General features: G+C 39.1%; 1 protein-coding gene across 1 annotated transcript in view; it reads right to left on the bottom strand.

The window, feature by feature from the left end:
* Positions 1 to 1,219: 1,219 nt before the first annotated feature.
* PPP1R21 (protein phosphatase 1 regulatory subunit 21) overlaps positions 1,220 to 15,046 on the bottom strand; it is a 32,620-nt gene continuing 18,793 nt past the window's right edge. Inside the window, exons 13-22 of the mRNA XM_054396020.1 lie at positions 14,784 to 14,876; positions 13,712 to 13,839; positions 13,190 to 13,342; positions 12,398 to 12,490; positions 10,421 to 10,633; positions 8,525 to 8,560; positions 7,235 to 7,351; positions 6,259 to 6,357; positions 3,643 to 3,771; positions 1,220 to 1,249 (exon numbers count right to left, since the gene is read on the bottom strand). Coding sequence (XP_054251995.1) covers positions 1,220 to 1,249; positions 3,643 to 3,771; positions 6,259 to 6,357; positions 7,235 to 7,351; positions 8,525 to 8,560; positions 10,421 to 10,633; positions 12,398 to 12,490; positions 13,190 to 13,342; positions 13,712 to 13,839; positions 14,784 to 14,876 — 1,091 coding nt within the window. The remainder of the gene's footprint in view (positions 1,250 to 3,642; positions 3,772 to 6,258; positions 6,358 to 7,234; positions 7,352 to 8,524; positions 8,561 to 10,420; positions 10,634 to 12,397; positions 12,491 to 13,189; positions 13,343 to 13,711; positions 13,840 to 14,783; positions 14,877 to 15,046) is intronic.

The raw sequence follows: 15,046 nt of genomic DNA on the forward strand, positions 1-15,046 counted from the left end.
TGCAACCTGGCTATGGCTGGAATTAAAGAAAAAAAAAAAAAAAAGAGTCAAGGTGGTTTTGTCTAGTTGATTTATTACATACTAATAATATATCGACACAGTTGATATCAGAGTAAACCCTTATGAGACAAAGTGCCATAATGCAAATTATGGAACAGAAGAAGAAAAACAAAAAAATCAGTGGAAAGTGTGGAGCAGCACAGCATCTGATTAAAAAAAAAGTCAATGCTGTGACAACTTGTGATATTAGACTTCACTTTAAAAAAAAAAAATATTTGAAGAGGCCTAAAGTTCACAAACATCCCCAAAACACAGGAAAAATCATGTGCATTCCTCCAGTGAATCCATCAGGACTTAATTCCATGGAGACTTTTCAAATTCAGTGTTGAAATCTAGGTTGTTTGGTTTGAGTTTTTTGTTTTCTTTTCCTGTATTGTGAGAGAGCACAGTGAACTGATCTATTCTACACACATATTGTTTCACTCTTTTGGGGCAAATTATGATCACAGTTGCTTCTAGCTTTAAACAGCTACCAGTATAAATACACACATGTAAACAAAATGCCTAAGGGTGGGCTTAAAGCCATTTCATAGAAGTATCCCAATTCAGCTGTTTGTGCTCTTCAAAACCCAAAATGCCAAATACAAGTAGCAAAAGTTTTCACTATTGCAGCCTAAACAAAAATAGTGATCCCATTGGTTTGTGTGAATTTATAGAAATAATTTAAAGCCACAATTCCAATTAATTCAGAAGGGTTGAGAAAAGCAATAATACATTTACAGTAACTGAACAGATTGCATGGCCAGAAAAGGTCTCAAAGTTAATTTTTAAGTGGCCATTAACAAATGAAGGAATGTACAGGCTGATAATTTCATGTATAACTCAAAACCAGACAAATACTGCACTGATCTACATTTGTTGGTGCGTGATCATAATTGAAAATATACAAAACCTGAAGTCATTACATGAAATTAAAACCTGGTTTTAAAAAGTGCACAGTAAAAACTGAAGGGAATTACTATATAAATTATCCACAGAGTAGTTTAGAGCCAACATGAAATTCTGTTTAATCTAAGTTCTACATATTTTAAAGCCATTTACAGCACCAAAGCAGTTTGTTACTAGACCAAACATGACCCCCTGCTTCCTGGAACAAGCAGGACTTGGATAATGAATCCTGTGCAGCAGCATCTTCTGAAGGCTGTTGATTAGCTGTGAGCTATCGATTTTTGTTCTTCTTAGAATTTCCCTGCAACAAGAAACAAATGAACAGAACATATAATTCTTATCAGAAAATCTAGACAGAGACCATATAAAACCTGGAGTCTGATAATTTATCACACAGAATCACAGAATACATCTGGCTGGAAGAGACCTCAAAGATATCCAATCCAGCCCTCCACCAAGCACTGAAGGGTCAACACTAAACCATGTCCCTAAGCACCAGGTCCACACACTGCTCCAACACCTTCAGGGATGCTGACTCCACCACTGCCCTGGGCAGACCATTCCAATGTTTGAGAACACCCTCTGTGAAGAAATATTTCCTAACATCCAGCCTGAACCTCCCCTAGCACAGCTTGAAAACATTTCCTCCAGTCCTGTTGCTTGCTACCAAGGAGAGTAGGCTGCCCCCTCCTTGCTCCAACCTCCCTTCAGGTGGTTGCAGAGAGCACTGAGGTCTCCTCTCAGCCTCCTCTTCTCCAGACTGAACAACCCCAGCTCCATCAGATGCTCCTCACAGGCCATGTGCTCCATGCCCTTCACCAGCCTCATTGTCCTCCTCTGGACAAGCTCCAGCACCTCAAGGTTCTTCTTGCAGTGAGGGGCCCAGAACTGAACACAACACTCGAGGTGTGGCCTCACCAGTGCTGAGCACAGGGGGATGATCACCTCCCTGTTCCTGCTGGTCACAGTGTTCCTAATCCAAGATGTAATTGGCTTTCCTCGTCACCTGGGCACTGCTGACTCACATTCAATTGACTGTTAACCAGTACCCCCAGCAGCAAACAAAATAAGTAGTCCAGTCCAGCTGAAAATCAGCTTTTAATCATGGAAGCTTGTCACATCTTGCTCTGACAATCCCCTTATCTTTACAGGTGTAACAGTGGAAAGCACCAGCTATTTCAAATAAGCACAAAAGTACCTTACTTCAATTGAAACCTGGGGAAAAAAAGACATTTGAATTATCTCCCAGGACACTTAACTGTATTAACCTCACTAATACTGTAAGGGTAGTGAAGGCAAGTCAAATTATAATTCACCCTTAAGTGATATTTGAAACATAAACCTTATAGGATCACTCTCTCAAATTAAAAAAAAAAAAAATAATCAATCCCCCAAATTTTTTTTCACCTCACAAAATTAGCTTTAGCTATATAGAATATTCTTATCTTAGAAAATAATCTATTCTACACCTAAGCAACACAAATTTGACTCACAGTAATTCCACAAAGCAAGTAAGTGGCTTAAAATAAACTTTTGTGAAACAGCAAGACAGAATTGCTAGCAAGTAACTATTTCCTTAAAAGAACATTTGTTTTTCACCTGGCCAACAACCCTTTGCAAGTGATAATGGCTTCAACTGCATCACTTTGATGCTAACCAAATTGCCTTCTGCATTTAGTCAGGTTTTGAAATGTGTGTCTACTGCTGTGAGACCATGAAGTACCTCCCTTTCAGAGTACCACTTCAAGTCTTCAAAGTATGACAGGTGAAAAATTCCAGAAAACATTTTATAAAAACCATGAAGTGCTATGGGCAATATGCAGGCCAAGAGCTGAAAGAAAAACACTTCTATACACAGGGGAAGGGGGGAAGAGTTGACTCTCAAAACATAAATTGTCAGCACAGGACCTTTAATCACAACATCTATTTTTGAGTTTGTTTTTTAACCCTTCAGAGAAGCCTGCTTCCATGCATTTCACAAAGACAGTAATGCTAGTTTATTAGTTTCATAGAGAGGCAAATGAAGGGTAGAGGCCTTCACAGTATCTGTTCCACCCTAGAACCATCAGAATAAGGCATACCATAGTTTAATCACTGACAGACTTCTGTATTTTATTTTTCATCATTAAGATAAGACAAAAACATGTTTCTGGTAAGTGGGCAGGCTTCTAGCTTGGAGAAGAATTTCAGTGTGCATTTTAAGTTCACAGAAGAATGTTAAGTGGCAACCTTTTCAACCCTATGTATGAGACAGATAAGATAGAGTATGGAAATACAGAGAAAAAAAATAGCTGCCAAGAAAAACAGTATGCTGATTCAGGAGTGCAGAAAAGGACAGTCCTACCAATAACTTCAAACACCTAGCATCACCAGCTGGATTTGCAAACAGTTCTGTAGTCACCAGATATAAACAAATCAAGGCACTCATCTTCCAGATCAGAGGATGCACTCTGAAAGCCTACTTGGAAACAGTGACAAAGCGGTTGTTCTTTCCCACATGTAAATGTTTTACAAGAATTTTTCTTCACTGAAACATGCAAGACCACACATGGAGTTTTCTGTCCAGCTGGCTGAGAATAGGAACTGTAGCTTGTGAATTGGTTTGTTAAAGGGTTAGTACCACAGGAACGCCAAATGCTACCCACAGACCTCCAAACCACAGCCAGTGCCTGCTGTCAACACCTGGCAGCTTACCTTACTAGTCATCTTTAGTGTATCAATTTCTTCCCTTTGCTTAGTTAAGGTTTCATTCATACTGCAGAGATGGTCACTCATCATACTCAACTGATCCTCATAGCTTCTCTTCGTCGTCATCAGTTCATCCTAAGGGATAACAACCAGAAGCCTTTGCTCAACATTAGTGACAACTGGCAACACAGCCAACTGCTATCTCCACTTGGTCAGCTACACTTTTGATGATGTATGAGTGCAATTAAGCTAAACCACTAAAAAACCCCAATCCACCCAACCCCCCCCCCAACCCTTTATTTTCTTTTACCTGAAATCTCATGCATGGTCTGTTCCCCTTCTTTGTGCTCTGTCTGCTTTGTAATTCCACTCTCCCACTGCCAATTTCATGGCTTAAAACAGGTAATGTTTTCCCATACTGGAAACATGTTTACAAGGATAGAACACAGCCTGTACCTAGACTATACAAAGCTGAAGGAATCAGCAATCCACACACGCAGGTGCAGAGCTATGATCTCTCCAGGATTAGAGGCATGGTGGGATAGTGTAGATGAACAGAAATGCAGCATTGAAGGGATATGGACACTTCAGGAAGGGTAGGATAGGAAGGAGAGAAGTCATGCTTTATGTGAAGGGGTGGTCTGAAAACAATTAAGCTCTCATAGGCAGGGATCAGGGGAGAACAAAGGTGATACAGCAACTATCTGCTACAAGTGGATAAAAATCTCTCAGTCCCAGACCCTGAACCTCAGGAGGGATTTTAACTACTCTGACATGTCTTGGAAGGGCAACAAAGTGGCACACAAGCAATCCAAGAAGTTCTTTGCTGCTCTCCAGAGCTCTTAATACCAGTGACCAACAGGCCTGACAGATGCTTTCTGCAAGACCTGTTACTCACAAATAAGGAAAAGCTTGTCAGGGATGGGAAAGCCAATGGTAGCCTTGGTTGCATCAACCATGAGTTAGTGGAATTTAAGATCCTGAGGGAAGCAAGATAAAGAGAAGAATTACAGCAACTCTAGATTTCGGAAGTGGGCAGTTTGGCTTTTTCAAAATTGGCTTGCCAAGACCTCAGGTAAAACTGCCCTGGAAATTAAAGGGGCCCAGGAAAGCTGAATCAAGGACAGAGCAAAGAACAGTCCAATGCTTCGGAAGTGGAGCAATTGTGGCAGGAGGCCAGCATGGCTGTAGAGGAAACTCCCAATTTCAATAGCTTGATCTGAACTGTCTGCTCTGACTACAGGATGGGACCAGACTACCTTCTGCAGGAGCATCTTTATAAAAACCCCTTTAAAGCAGCTTGGTTAAGGGCTGAAAGCTTTCCTCTCTTAATATCTACAAATATCTGAGAGGTGGGTGTCAAGATGAAGGTGCCAGGCTCTTTTTGGTGGTGCCCAGTGATAAAACAAGGAACAATGGGTACAAGCTGGAACACAGGAAGTTCCACCCAAACATGAGGGAGAAAATTCCTTCCTGTGAGGGTGCTGCAGCCCTGGAGCAAGCTGCCTAAGGAGATTGTGGAGTCTCCTTCTCTGGAGACTTTTAGAACTCGCCTGGACACATTCCTGTGTGACCTTATCTAGGTGATCCTGCTTTGGCAGGGGGGTGAGACTAGATGACCTCTAGAGGTCCCATCCAACCCCTACCATTCTATGGCTCTTCCAGCCTCAATAATTCAGTGATTCAATATTATGCAGACTATTAAATATACAAATTGTGTGCCCCTTGTCTTTTCTTAGGAAGTTTAATATGTAATTGGAGATTAACAACTCATGCTGAGTTGGAGATTGATTGTAGAATGTGTTAAAGGAACAAATTGAAAGACCACTTTTTGTTTATGACCCCTCTTAAAGTGTATATTATTATATTCACTACCAGTATGGAGCATTTTAGGCACTGTCCAGTTCAGACAGGTGAACAACAAAGATATACACTAAATATAAGGGAAACATGAAGGCATTTATGGACTGAATATTTATATACACTTTAATATTGGCACCTTTCTCAGCTGTGTATGAAGGCAAAGGACAGAGACACAGGACACTGACAGGACATCTGGCATAAGAGTTTTATCTGTTGTTAACAAATGGCTTCATAAAGATTACTCCCAACATTATTTTTGCTTTATGTTAATCTATCGCCATCTAAGAAAAAAAAAAATCCCCAACCCACTCTGGCATTTAAGATTTTTCAGTCCCAGATGCTAGAAAGGATTAAGAATTCCGTGCATCATCTGAAACCAGTAAACCTACATCTAGGTTATGCCTACCTAGGTTGTCTACCATAGTCAACCTACGACTATGTCTAGGTTACTGTCTAAGTTTCTGCTTACCTTTTGACAAAAATGCTCCCCCCCCAAAATTTTCAGTCAAAGGCTAGACATGAAATCTGCTGGAACACAGGCTTCACTACTATAACACTTTCCTTCCTTGCAAGCATGTTCCACTTCAGCTTTATACCTGGGATTTAGAGCATATTAAAGCTCTAATAGTATGTGGAGAAGAGACTTTACATCACGTAACTAAAGGCATGACCATGCTCAACAGCATGGTCAAGCTCCCAACTTCCCCTTACCCATGACGACAAAAGTGCATTTACTACACGATACAATATTTTACTTGCCTGTAATCTACTGATGTTTTGACTAGCTAGTTTCAGCTCTTCCATGAGTGATTCCTTGGACTTCTCTGCTAAAGACAGTCTTTTGGCAAGTGCTCGACACTATCAGTAAGAACAGGACAGGGAGGGTGGAAGGAGGAAAAGTCAGTTTCAGGGTATTGCCTTGTGTAGTCTTTAAGTGATTGCTTTGGATATTTCCATCTTTCTGTAATCCTTAGATGTCAAGAAACTTAGTTAAAGCTCGTGCACATCTTAAAATACAAAAGATGATGTAACAGGTAATAAATTTATTTCGTTTTATAGAAGTAGCATATTTCCAGTCCTCTAAATATCGTATTTCTCATATTTTTCACACAATTACTAAGCAAGCAATACAACTAACTTGCTTCACACATTGCTCAAATAGAGAAAGATGGTTCCTCTATAGGTCATCTACCATTATAAAAATATTTAAGAGGATTTTCTTTGTCAACCTGGAGCCTTGGTATATTCCAAAATGTGTTTGTGTTAATTACACAAACTCCTTTCAGGAAAAAAAAAAAAAAAATTACCTCATGACTTGAAATGAAATCATGAAACCAAAATGAATGATTTTGTTAACTCTTGAAGTATAACTTAGGCCAAAGAATTTCCTTCTCAGAAGAGAGCTCTTTTCATCACTTGATAAGCTCAAATATTTTTGAATGACATCAACATCACTAAGATTAAGTCAAAGCTAGCTTGGTAACTAAAGACAGCTGCTTTGGCTTATATGAACAAACCTATATATGACACCCATTACACTTGTTCATACACCCAACACAAAGCTACCAAAAGATTAATATTTCATTTTTCTGTATACGAGACCACAGCCAAAAAACATCCCAGAAACAGATTTTTAAGAAACATTATCTTCCATATATTTAAACTCACTCTTGTAACACTTGCCTGCTCAAAACTGAACTTACTCTTTCAGTATAGATGCTGTCTGGATGCTCACCTCAGCATGAAAGTGTACTGATTTGCTGTCAGCAAGCTGCAGATGGGATGTAAGCTCTGCTATCCTTGCCATATAGTGGTTTTTTATCAGGTCCTCACGAGATTCAACATCTGGAGCCTGGTAAAGCAAAACAATTTAAGCAGACATATTTATGTTGAGCAGAGTGAATACTTCATCAACACTCTCCTCTATACTGACTTCTTCCCTCCTGAGGCTTAAGTGCTCTGCCCAAAAGCATTACATTCCCCAAACACAATGGGCAAATTACAACAGGTCACTACAATTTGTGGCTCTGATGGTGACTCTTAATATGTCAGACTTCCTTAAAGGACAAAGAGCTGACTGAAGATGTAAGAAGATGGCTTAATTTAGCACATTAAGTCTGTGATGAAGACAAAAATCCAGTCGACTTCTTTCATTTACATACTTACTAGCTTTTCCCCACATGGAAGAATTCCTTTGCACAACTATATTTCAGAAGCTCACAACAGTCAAAAAAGTTTCTAGTGATGCATCTTCAAACTTCTTTAGCGATTTGAACTTAAAAAAAAAACCAAACTCAAAACCTCAAAACTTGCCAGTTTGTTGTAAGTGACAGAGTAATCAACCAGAGGCAGCTTTCAGAGGACTTCAAATTCACCTGGAAGTTCAGCACTATGGAGCAGTTTTTAAGAACTTCTCTCACTTATTACCTGGCCTCCTCTCCTTTTCAATCACACTTTCACAAGAAAAGTGAACTAAAATACAAACCAGTTCCCTGCAGTATCAAAAAGAGAAAGCACTGAATCAGACTCAGAGTTCCTGTTGGAGTAATCCTTCTGCTTATATCAGTGCTAAATAGAAAGGTAACATTTAGTTTGAGAGTTGATTCCAAGTTTCTTTCAGTGTGACCTCTGTTCTGGGCTAGCATGTACTTAAATGGCAGGCACTAGAGTCAGTGATGACTTCGGCATCTTGAGCCCAGCCTCAAGAGTTGCTTGGAATCCAATTAGGGTTACTGAAGTACAAACAGAACAATGCTTTCCTCAAATGACAGAGGACAGACCTGGACCACAGCTCACACTGCTCTGAGCTGCTTACACGAATAGAAGATAGCAGTTCACCAGACAGAAGATGATAATTAAGAAATACATGGATTTCACAAACTCAAACATAAGTATGTAGATTACATGGGTGACTCAGGTCATTTTACTACAGCATTCTTTGTAATTAGACCTTTGGAATAAGTTTCATAGAATCAGAATTGAAGTATTTGCCAGATGCAATTTGATAATGTTTAAAACAGATTACCTTTTCATTATCAGTAGTTATGGTCAACATTCCAATCTAGAAGGAGGAAGAAAATACACTTAAGTGAGAACTGTAAAAAACAGATACCACAGCAGCAAGTCATTTCAGCTTCAGTTATAGAAGGATTTTAAAATTTAATTTTTTTTTTTTTTAAATCTTGCAAGTTTCAACTAAAACCCAGTTTAAGTACTTCCACCTGTAACAAACATGAATGCCTCCAACAGAATTCAGGCTGACACCAACTCCCCAGACATGTCCTATGCCTTACAATGTACACCAGCAAAAAGCAGTAAAAGCAACAAGATGCAGCTAGCATGACTATGCAACTGCTTGATTACATAAAACTAATTCAGAGGTATGTTAGTGCAATGAAACATGGCCTTCCTTGCTCTTAAGCATGAGAGGTAAACATGGACTTCTTAAGTACGCCTTCTGAATTCCTTTCTTTCTGCTTTGACCGTTCAGAGAAGCTCTGACAGAACTCCTGCCATAAGGGTGTATGCCAGTAACTAGTTACATGGAGCAGTATCTTCATAGAGCCTCTTTCTGATCTCAACAAACCTAGAGATTTAGGTTTATGGGAAATATTTATATGGTGCTGAATCACAGAATCACCCAGGCTGGAAAAGACCTTCGAGATCATCAAGTCCAACCTATCTGTCACCCAGCACCATCTAATCAACTAAACCATGGCACTGAGTGCCTCATTCAGTCTTTTTTTAAACACTTCCAGGGACACTGACTCTGCTACCTCCCCATACAGCCCATTACAAAGACAAATCACTCTTCCTGTGAAGAATTTCTTCCTCACATCCAGCCTAAACCTCCCCTGGTGCAGCTTGAGACTGTGTCCTCTTGTTCTGTCACCGGTTGCCTGGGAGAAGAGACCAACCCCCACCTGGCTACAACCTCCCTTCAGGTAGTTGTAGAGAGCAGTAAGGTCTCCCCTGAGCCTCCTCTTCTCCAGGCTAAACAACCCCAGTTCCCTCATCCTCTCCTCACAGGACTGTGCTCCAGACCCCTCACCAGCTTTGTTGCCCTTCTCTGGACACATTTGAGCATCTCAACATCTTTCTTAAACTGAGGATCCCAGAACCGGACACAGTTCTGTGAGTTATATTAAATACTGCGGCTAGAAAAAGCCATCCTCAAACTCCAAAGGGATCAAATACAGGACCAAACCCTTTTGTCTGATTACTTCAAAACAATCCACTGATCATTTTTATCCTGGAGCAGAAAATAAAAAAGAACTCTACTGAGTACTGTGCTTAATAAACTGATTCTTTCTTACAGATGACACCCCTGGTAATACCACTTTTGAAGGGGCATTTCAGAGGAAAGGCCAACCCCTTTTAAACATTAGTAATAAACAGGAAAAAGCTATGCAGAAAAGGAGGACAGAATGCAGGCCATTCCAAAACCAATTGTGAGCCCCAGCTGCATGCACCTCTGAAGGTTGTGTAAAAACCATCACTCCAGAGAACACCGAAAGCTTGAACAGCTTCAAGTTAAAATTAAGCTATAGTAAACTCATCTGGAGTAAGTCTTACAACCCATTTAAAAAATACTAATTACCTTCTATTTGCTTTAACACAGGAAGAGATGAAAATAAAAATAAATTGGAAACTCAGAGATAGCCTGAGATACACACTACTTGCAAGGCTTCCTAACTACAGGGCTGGAAAAAAATCTGTAAGTTAAACACCTACTATTTCCCTACAAAACACAAGAAGCATCAAACTCTGCAGAAAGCATTAGCAAGCAGCTTTGCAAATACAAGGAGCCCAAGTGTGAATGCATTCACACAGCCAAAAAGCTTTCATTATTTGAGTTCCACTGATCAAACACTACTAAAGCAAGTGGATTTGTCTCTATTGAAGGAAAGAGGTCACTTACCAGACTAGTACTCTTTTCTGTTGTTTCCTTCTTTTTCTCAGCAGCATTTGGCAAAATAGAATGCTCTTGTATAGCTTCAGTTAGATGTCCACTGAGAGAGTTCTTTAGTTTTTGGTTTTCTTTCTCTAGCTTTATTTTAGCCAACTGGGCCTCCAACATCCAGTGTTCTTTTTCTTGTTCGAGTTTTGCAATTTTCTCCAAACTCTGCTGAACCTTTAGGAGGGAAAGGTTACAGGTCCACATTATTGGACACAAGAGTTAAAAAAAAAAAAAAGCCACATGAAGGAAATGTTTGAAGACAGCCTTGTTTTAAATCATTACATAAGTGAGAATGAATAATGCTGCAAGTAAAGAACTACTGATTTAAGCTCTAGGCTTAACTGTGGTCACATGCCAAAAACGACCATTTTATTTAGTCAGTCTGAAACATAAATCACAAAGTCACAGCTCATAGAGCTGGCAACATCATATTAAGTGATACATCAAAGCAAGGAGCAATTTTATGAAATCTGAAAGACGAGGGCCTGGCACTAGCAGTGTCTTGTTCTTTGCTAGAAAGACAAACAGTATCTCCACTCCCAATTGCTCCACTTGACACAGACAAACTCCCACTTGTCCAGATAAGAAATCAGCTATGGAACAATACACATCAGATCACTCCACTAATTTCTGTGGAAATTCATCTCATCCTTACTAATACACTTTGAACCTTGGCCACTACAAACAGGAAAAAAAAAACAACCCAAAGCAACAATAAAATCAACACAAACCAACCAAAAAAAAAAAAAAAAACCAAACAGTGAAGTCTGTTTCTTCAGTAAAAGGTCAATGACCATAACTCAAACAGTCTGATCACTCAAGCTAATAAAGAAGTTTTACTATCAATCATTTCAGTCTCACTCATATGAGATGGGCAAACTGTGTAGGCATTTTCAATACTATTTAATCTCCTACCTCACCAAAAAAAAAAACACATTCCAAAAATTATAAATTGTCATCTATTAAGTCTCCAATGAAAAAAATTAAAATCATTGTTCTTAACCAGTGCTAGTAAATCCTGCAAAGCTAAAAAAAAGCACTCAAAGTCATACATAACATTAGAAAGTCATACTTCAGTGTGCTTTATGCTTGTATTTTGAATTTATTTGAATTATTAAAGACTAGAAATGAAGGCATTAGTGGATAACCCTGTCTCCTATAGCTACATGTATAACATTGGAAGGAACTTCTAGAGATCATCAGGCCTAACCCCCATCACCACCTAGGGCAGGCCACACAGGAACATGTCCAAGGTTGGCTTTGAAAGTCTTCAGAGAAGGAAACTCCACAACCTCTTCTGGGCAGCCTGTTCCAGTGCTCTGTTACCCTCACAGTAAACAAGTGTCTCCTTGTGTTGAGGTGGAACTTCCTGTGTTCCAGCTTATATCCAATTATTCCAGATGCCACTGAAAAGAGCCTGTCCCCCTCCTCCTGCCACCCACCCCTCAGATGTTTATAGACATTAATAAGATCCCCGCTCAGCCTTCTCTTCTCTTCTCTTCTCTCCTGAATTGGGGAGCCCCAAACTGGACACAATATTCCAGGTGTGATTTCACCAGAGCAGAGTAGAGGAAGAGTGTGTCCCTAGAACTGCTGGACACACTTTTACTAATGCACCCCAGGATCCCATTGTCCTTCTTGGCCACAAGGGCACATTGTTGTCCCTAAGATAGACCTAGGAGTCCTAGTGGACAGTAAGTTTTCTCTTTGAAGCTACTTTCCAGCAGGACAACCCCTGGTCTTGAATAACCCAGCCTGTTGAGAAGAAATTTTCCTTTCCAAATTCTACAAGCAAGACATTTACAGTCTCATTTTAAGCTTCAGTATATGTACATATATATGCAAAAGAGCCACACAAACCTGTGAAGACTATTTGATACTACTTTACCTTTGTAAAATGCACTACCATTTATGTTAGTAAAATTTATAACAAAATACCTGTTGTGCAAGACCTTCTCTGCTTTCTGTGGAACTCAGAAGAACTCTGCGATTGGCTAAAGCCTCTTCATAAGGCACTGAATCTGCACGAGGCTGCAGAGGAATAAAAAGAAGCCTCAATGTTTTGCAGTAGATCAGAATACATAGTCTACATTTTTCTTATTGCTTATTCACTTCAGTAAAAGGAAAAAAAAAAAAACAAAACAAACACCTTTTAAGCATCTATCAGTCAGCAGAAACACTGGCCTGAGCTCACAAAAAGAACACCCTGAAACGCACACCTGATTAAAAAGTGCACAGGAAACTCCAGGTGTCAACTAACAATCAGTGACTCTTCAGGTCCACTTTATAGACATTGCAGCAAAGTGATTTAATAACAACTGTTAAGCACACTGTCACTTAATTGTTAACTTTAATGGAGATAACAGGGGGATGTGCCAGTGTTCAGTTTTTTGGTTCAGCACATTTTCACCAGCACACCTCCTTTCAAGCTATTTCTTTTTTTTTTTGCCTGTTGCTGTCTACTCTCTTCCGCTGAATGCAAGTACAGGAATATGACATCATTCACTCCATATTTCTGGTGAATACAGGAGGAAATTTAAATAAGCAGCTACTCTTTCTCCTTGGAGTCTTGGCACAGAAGTAATTAGTAGAAATGCTCCTCTTCTTTAGCCAAAGATTCGCATGCAGAGAATCTCATTAATTCCAAACACTGAAAATCCTTAGTTTGTATTCTCTTTGGCATAACCAACTATCAACAAAGCTCTGTGTAAGCCTGGTAGCTGAACAAACCTTTTTCAAAGACTTCATGTAAGCAACTGCCTTCTTCTTGTACTGCAGCATACACTCAGCTGAAAGAGGGCTGATGAATTCTGTTCCTCCTTTAGGGCCATAGCTCAATGAAGCAGTGAAGTGATCCAAGTTGTTGCTAAAGAACGAGGTAATCTACATGCATCAAGAAAAGTCACTTTAATTGAATTGACCAGAAAGATTCAACAAAGCAACTAACTCTTGCAAGAAAGACAAATATGTAGTGAAACTGGACTACACAAGAATTTCAAGCAAGCTACAGGCTCTTGTACATAACCCAGACCCTACTAACACAAAGCATCCTCTTCACAGTATCTAACTTTCATCACCCATTCAGTTGGTTCTAATTTTCATCCTGAAAATACCTTTGAACAAACTTGATACTATAGCTTATTAGAGGCACATGTTGATTTTCCAAGTCATTCAGCTAGGATTTGGGCTATTTATTTATTTTTTTAAAAAAAAAAAGTTAGGGCATTATATTAGAACAAAAATATCCATTACCTTGCCCACTCCATTTGTTAAAGCCACAAGAGAAGATAAAATGCAGTCATTTGTAGTTATCAGTTTCTGTGTGGCAGTTGGAACATCTTGTTCTAAAGTGGCTTTCTGACTGTAGTGCTTGGAAATATCTAGAAAAAGAAAAACAGTAAGCCATACTTATGTCACACTTACGTGATTTTTGCCTGTTTCAGCAACCTTATTCAAATTCAGCTTCTGACCTCGGGTTTCAAATACTCCTCCCCTTTTGTAAGTTGTGTAAAAGTTTAGTTCACATACTCTCAGTTCTTCAGTGTACTGCCTTTTTGTGGTCATAAGGAACAGACATTATGCCTGTTAGACAAGGCAGAATAAAAGTATTTAGGTGTACTCTGTGCCCCAAAAATCATAGTTATATAATTATACAGAGACATAACTATATCTAAGCTCACACTAAAAAAAAAAAAAAGGCAAAACAAACCAAACAACTCACAAAACCTTCTGAAAGTCATTACCAAAATAATCTTGAACATATTAAGTAATAGCAGCAGCACCAAAATTTAAAGAGATTCAGGCATTTACCTTGTAAGAACAACTTGGCCTAATTAAAAATAAGTACTTATTTCACAAGTGAACATTCTGTAGCTATGTATTGTTGCTACAGAATCCAGAAATCCCAAATCACCACCAGCAGTGGTAATAATTTGAGGCAAGTTAAAGCAAGTGGAATTTTGGATTGGGAAGGAAGGGAGAAGTGATAAGTCCAGCATTTTGGGGTATGGGAGTGCAAGGTAAGAAGTATAACATTTATGTAGCTAGTTAATGAACTGTGCTCACAATTTTCTTGAGAATACTACTTTTATTTCCTTTGTTCCAAGTATAAGTTGGGTTGATGTTACTTTATAGTAATTATATTAAGAGGTAGAAGGTATTTATCAATAAACATATCTATGCTACAAAACAAGTAGTTAGCAGGTTTAGTTTATCTTAGTCTGTAAAGGCAGATTTATCACATGCAGCACTGTTACAGAGAGTACATGTGCTGTGTTAAACAGAAAGAAGCAGAGCTGAAACCTGGCAGTATTCCTGTACTCACCTTTTAAAATATCATGGAATCCATGAAGACTTGCAGCAATGTTTGTAAACACCAAGTTGTAATTTGTCCTAAGAAGCCCTTCTGGTTTTGTACCTGAGAGTAGCATGTAGAAAAGAAAAGTGATAACACTAAGATTTGGTCACAAAGGTTTGAAAATAATCCAGATTCCACCTGCTAGAGGCATTTGCACGGAGTGTAAGAATTTTAACAGATAAATTTCCCCTTCAATATTAAAATGTACACCAGATTTTGCCAGAGTAGGC

Source organism: Indicator indicator, chromosome 2, assembly GCF_027791375.1.
Source record: "Indicator indicator isolate 239-I01 chromosome 2, UM_Iind_1.1, whole genome shotgun sequence".
Taxonomy (NCBI): domain Eukaryota; kingdom Metazoa; phylum Chordata; class Aves; order Piciformes; family Indicatoridae; genus Indicator; species Indicator indicator.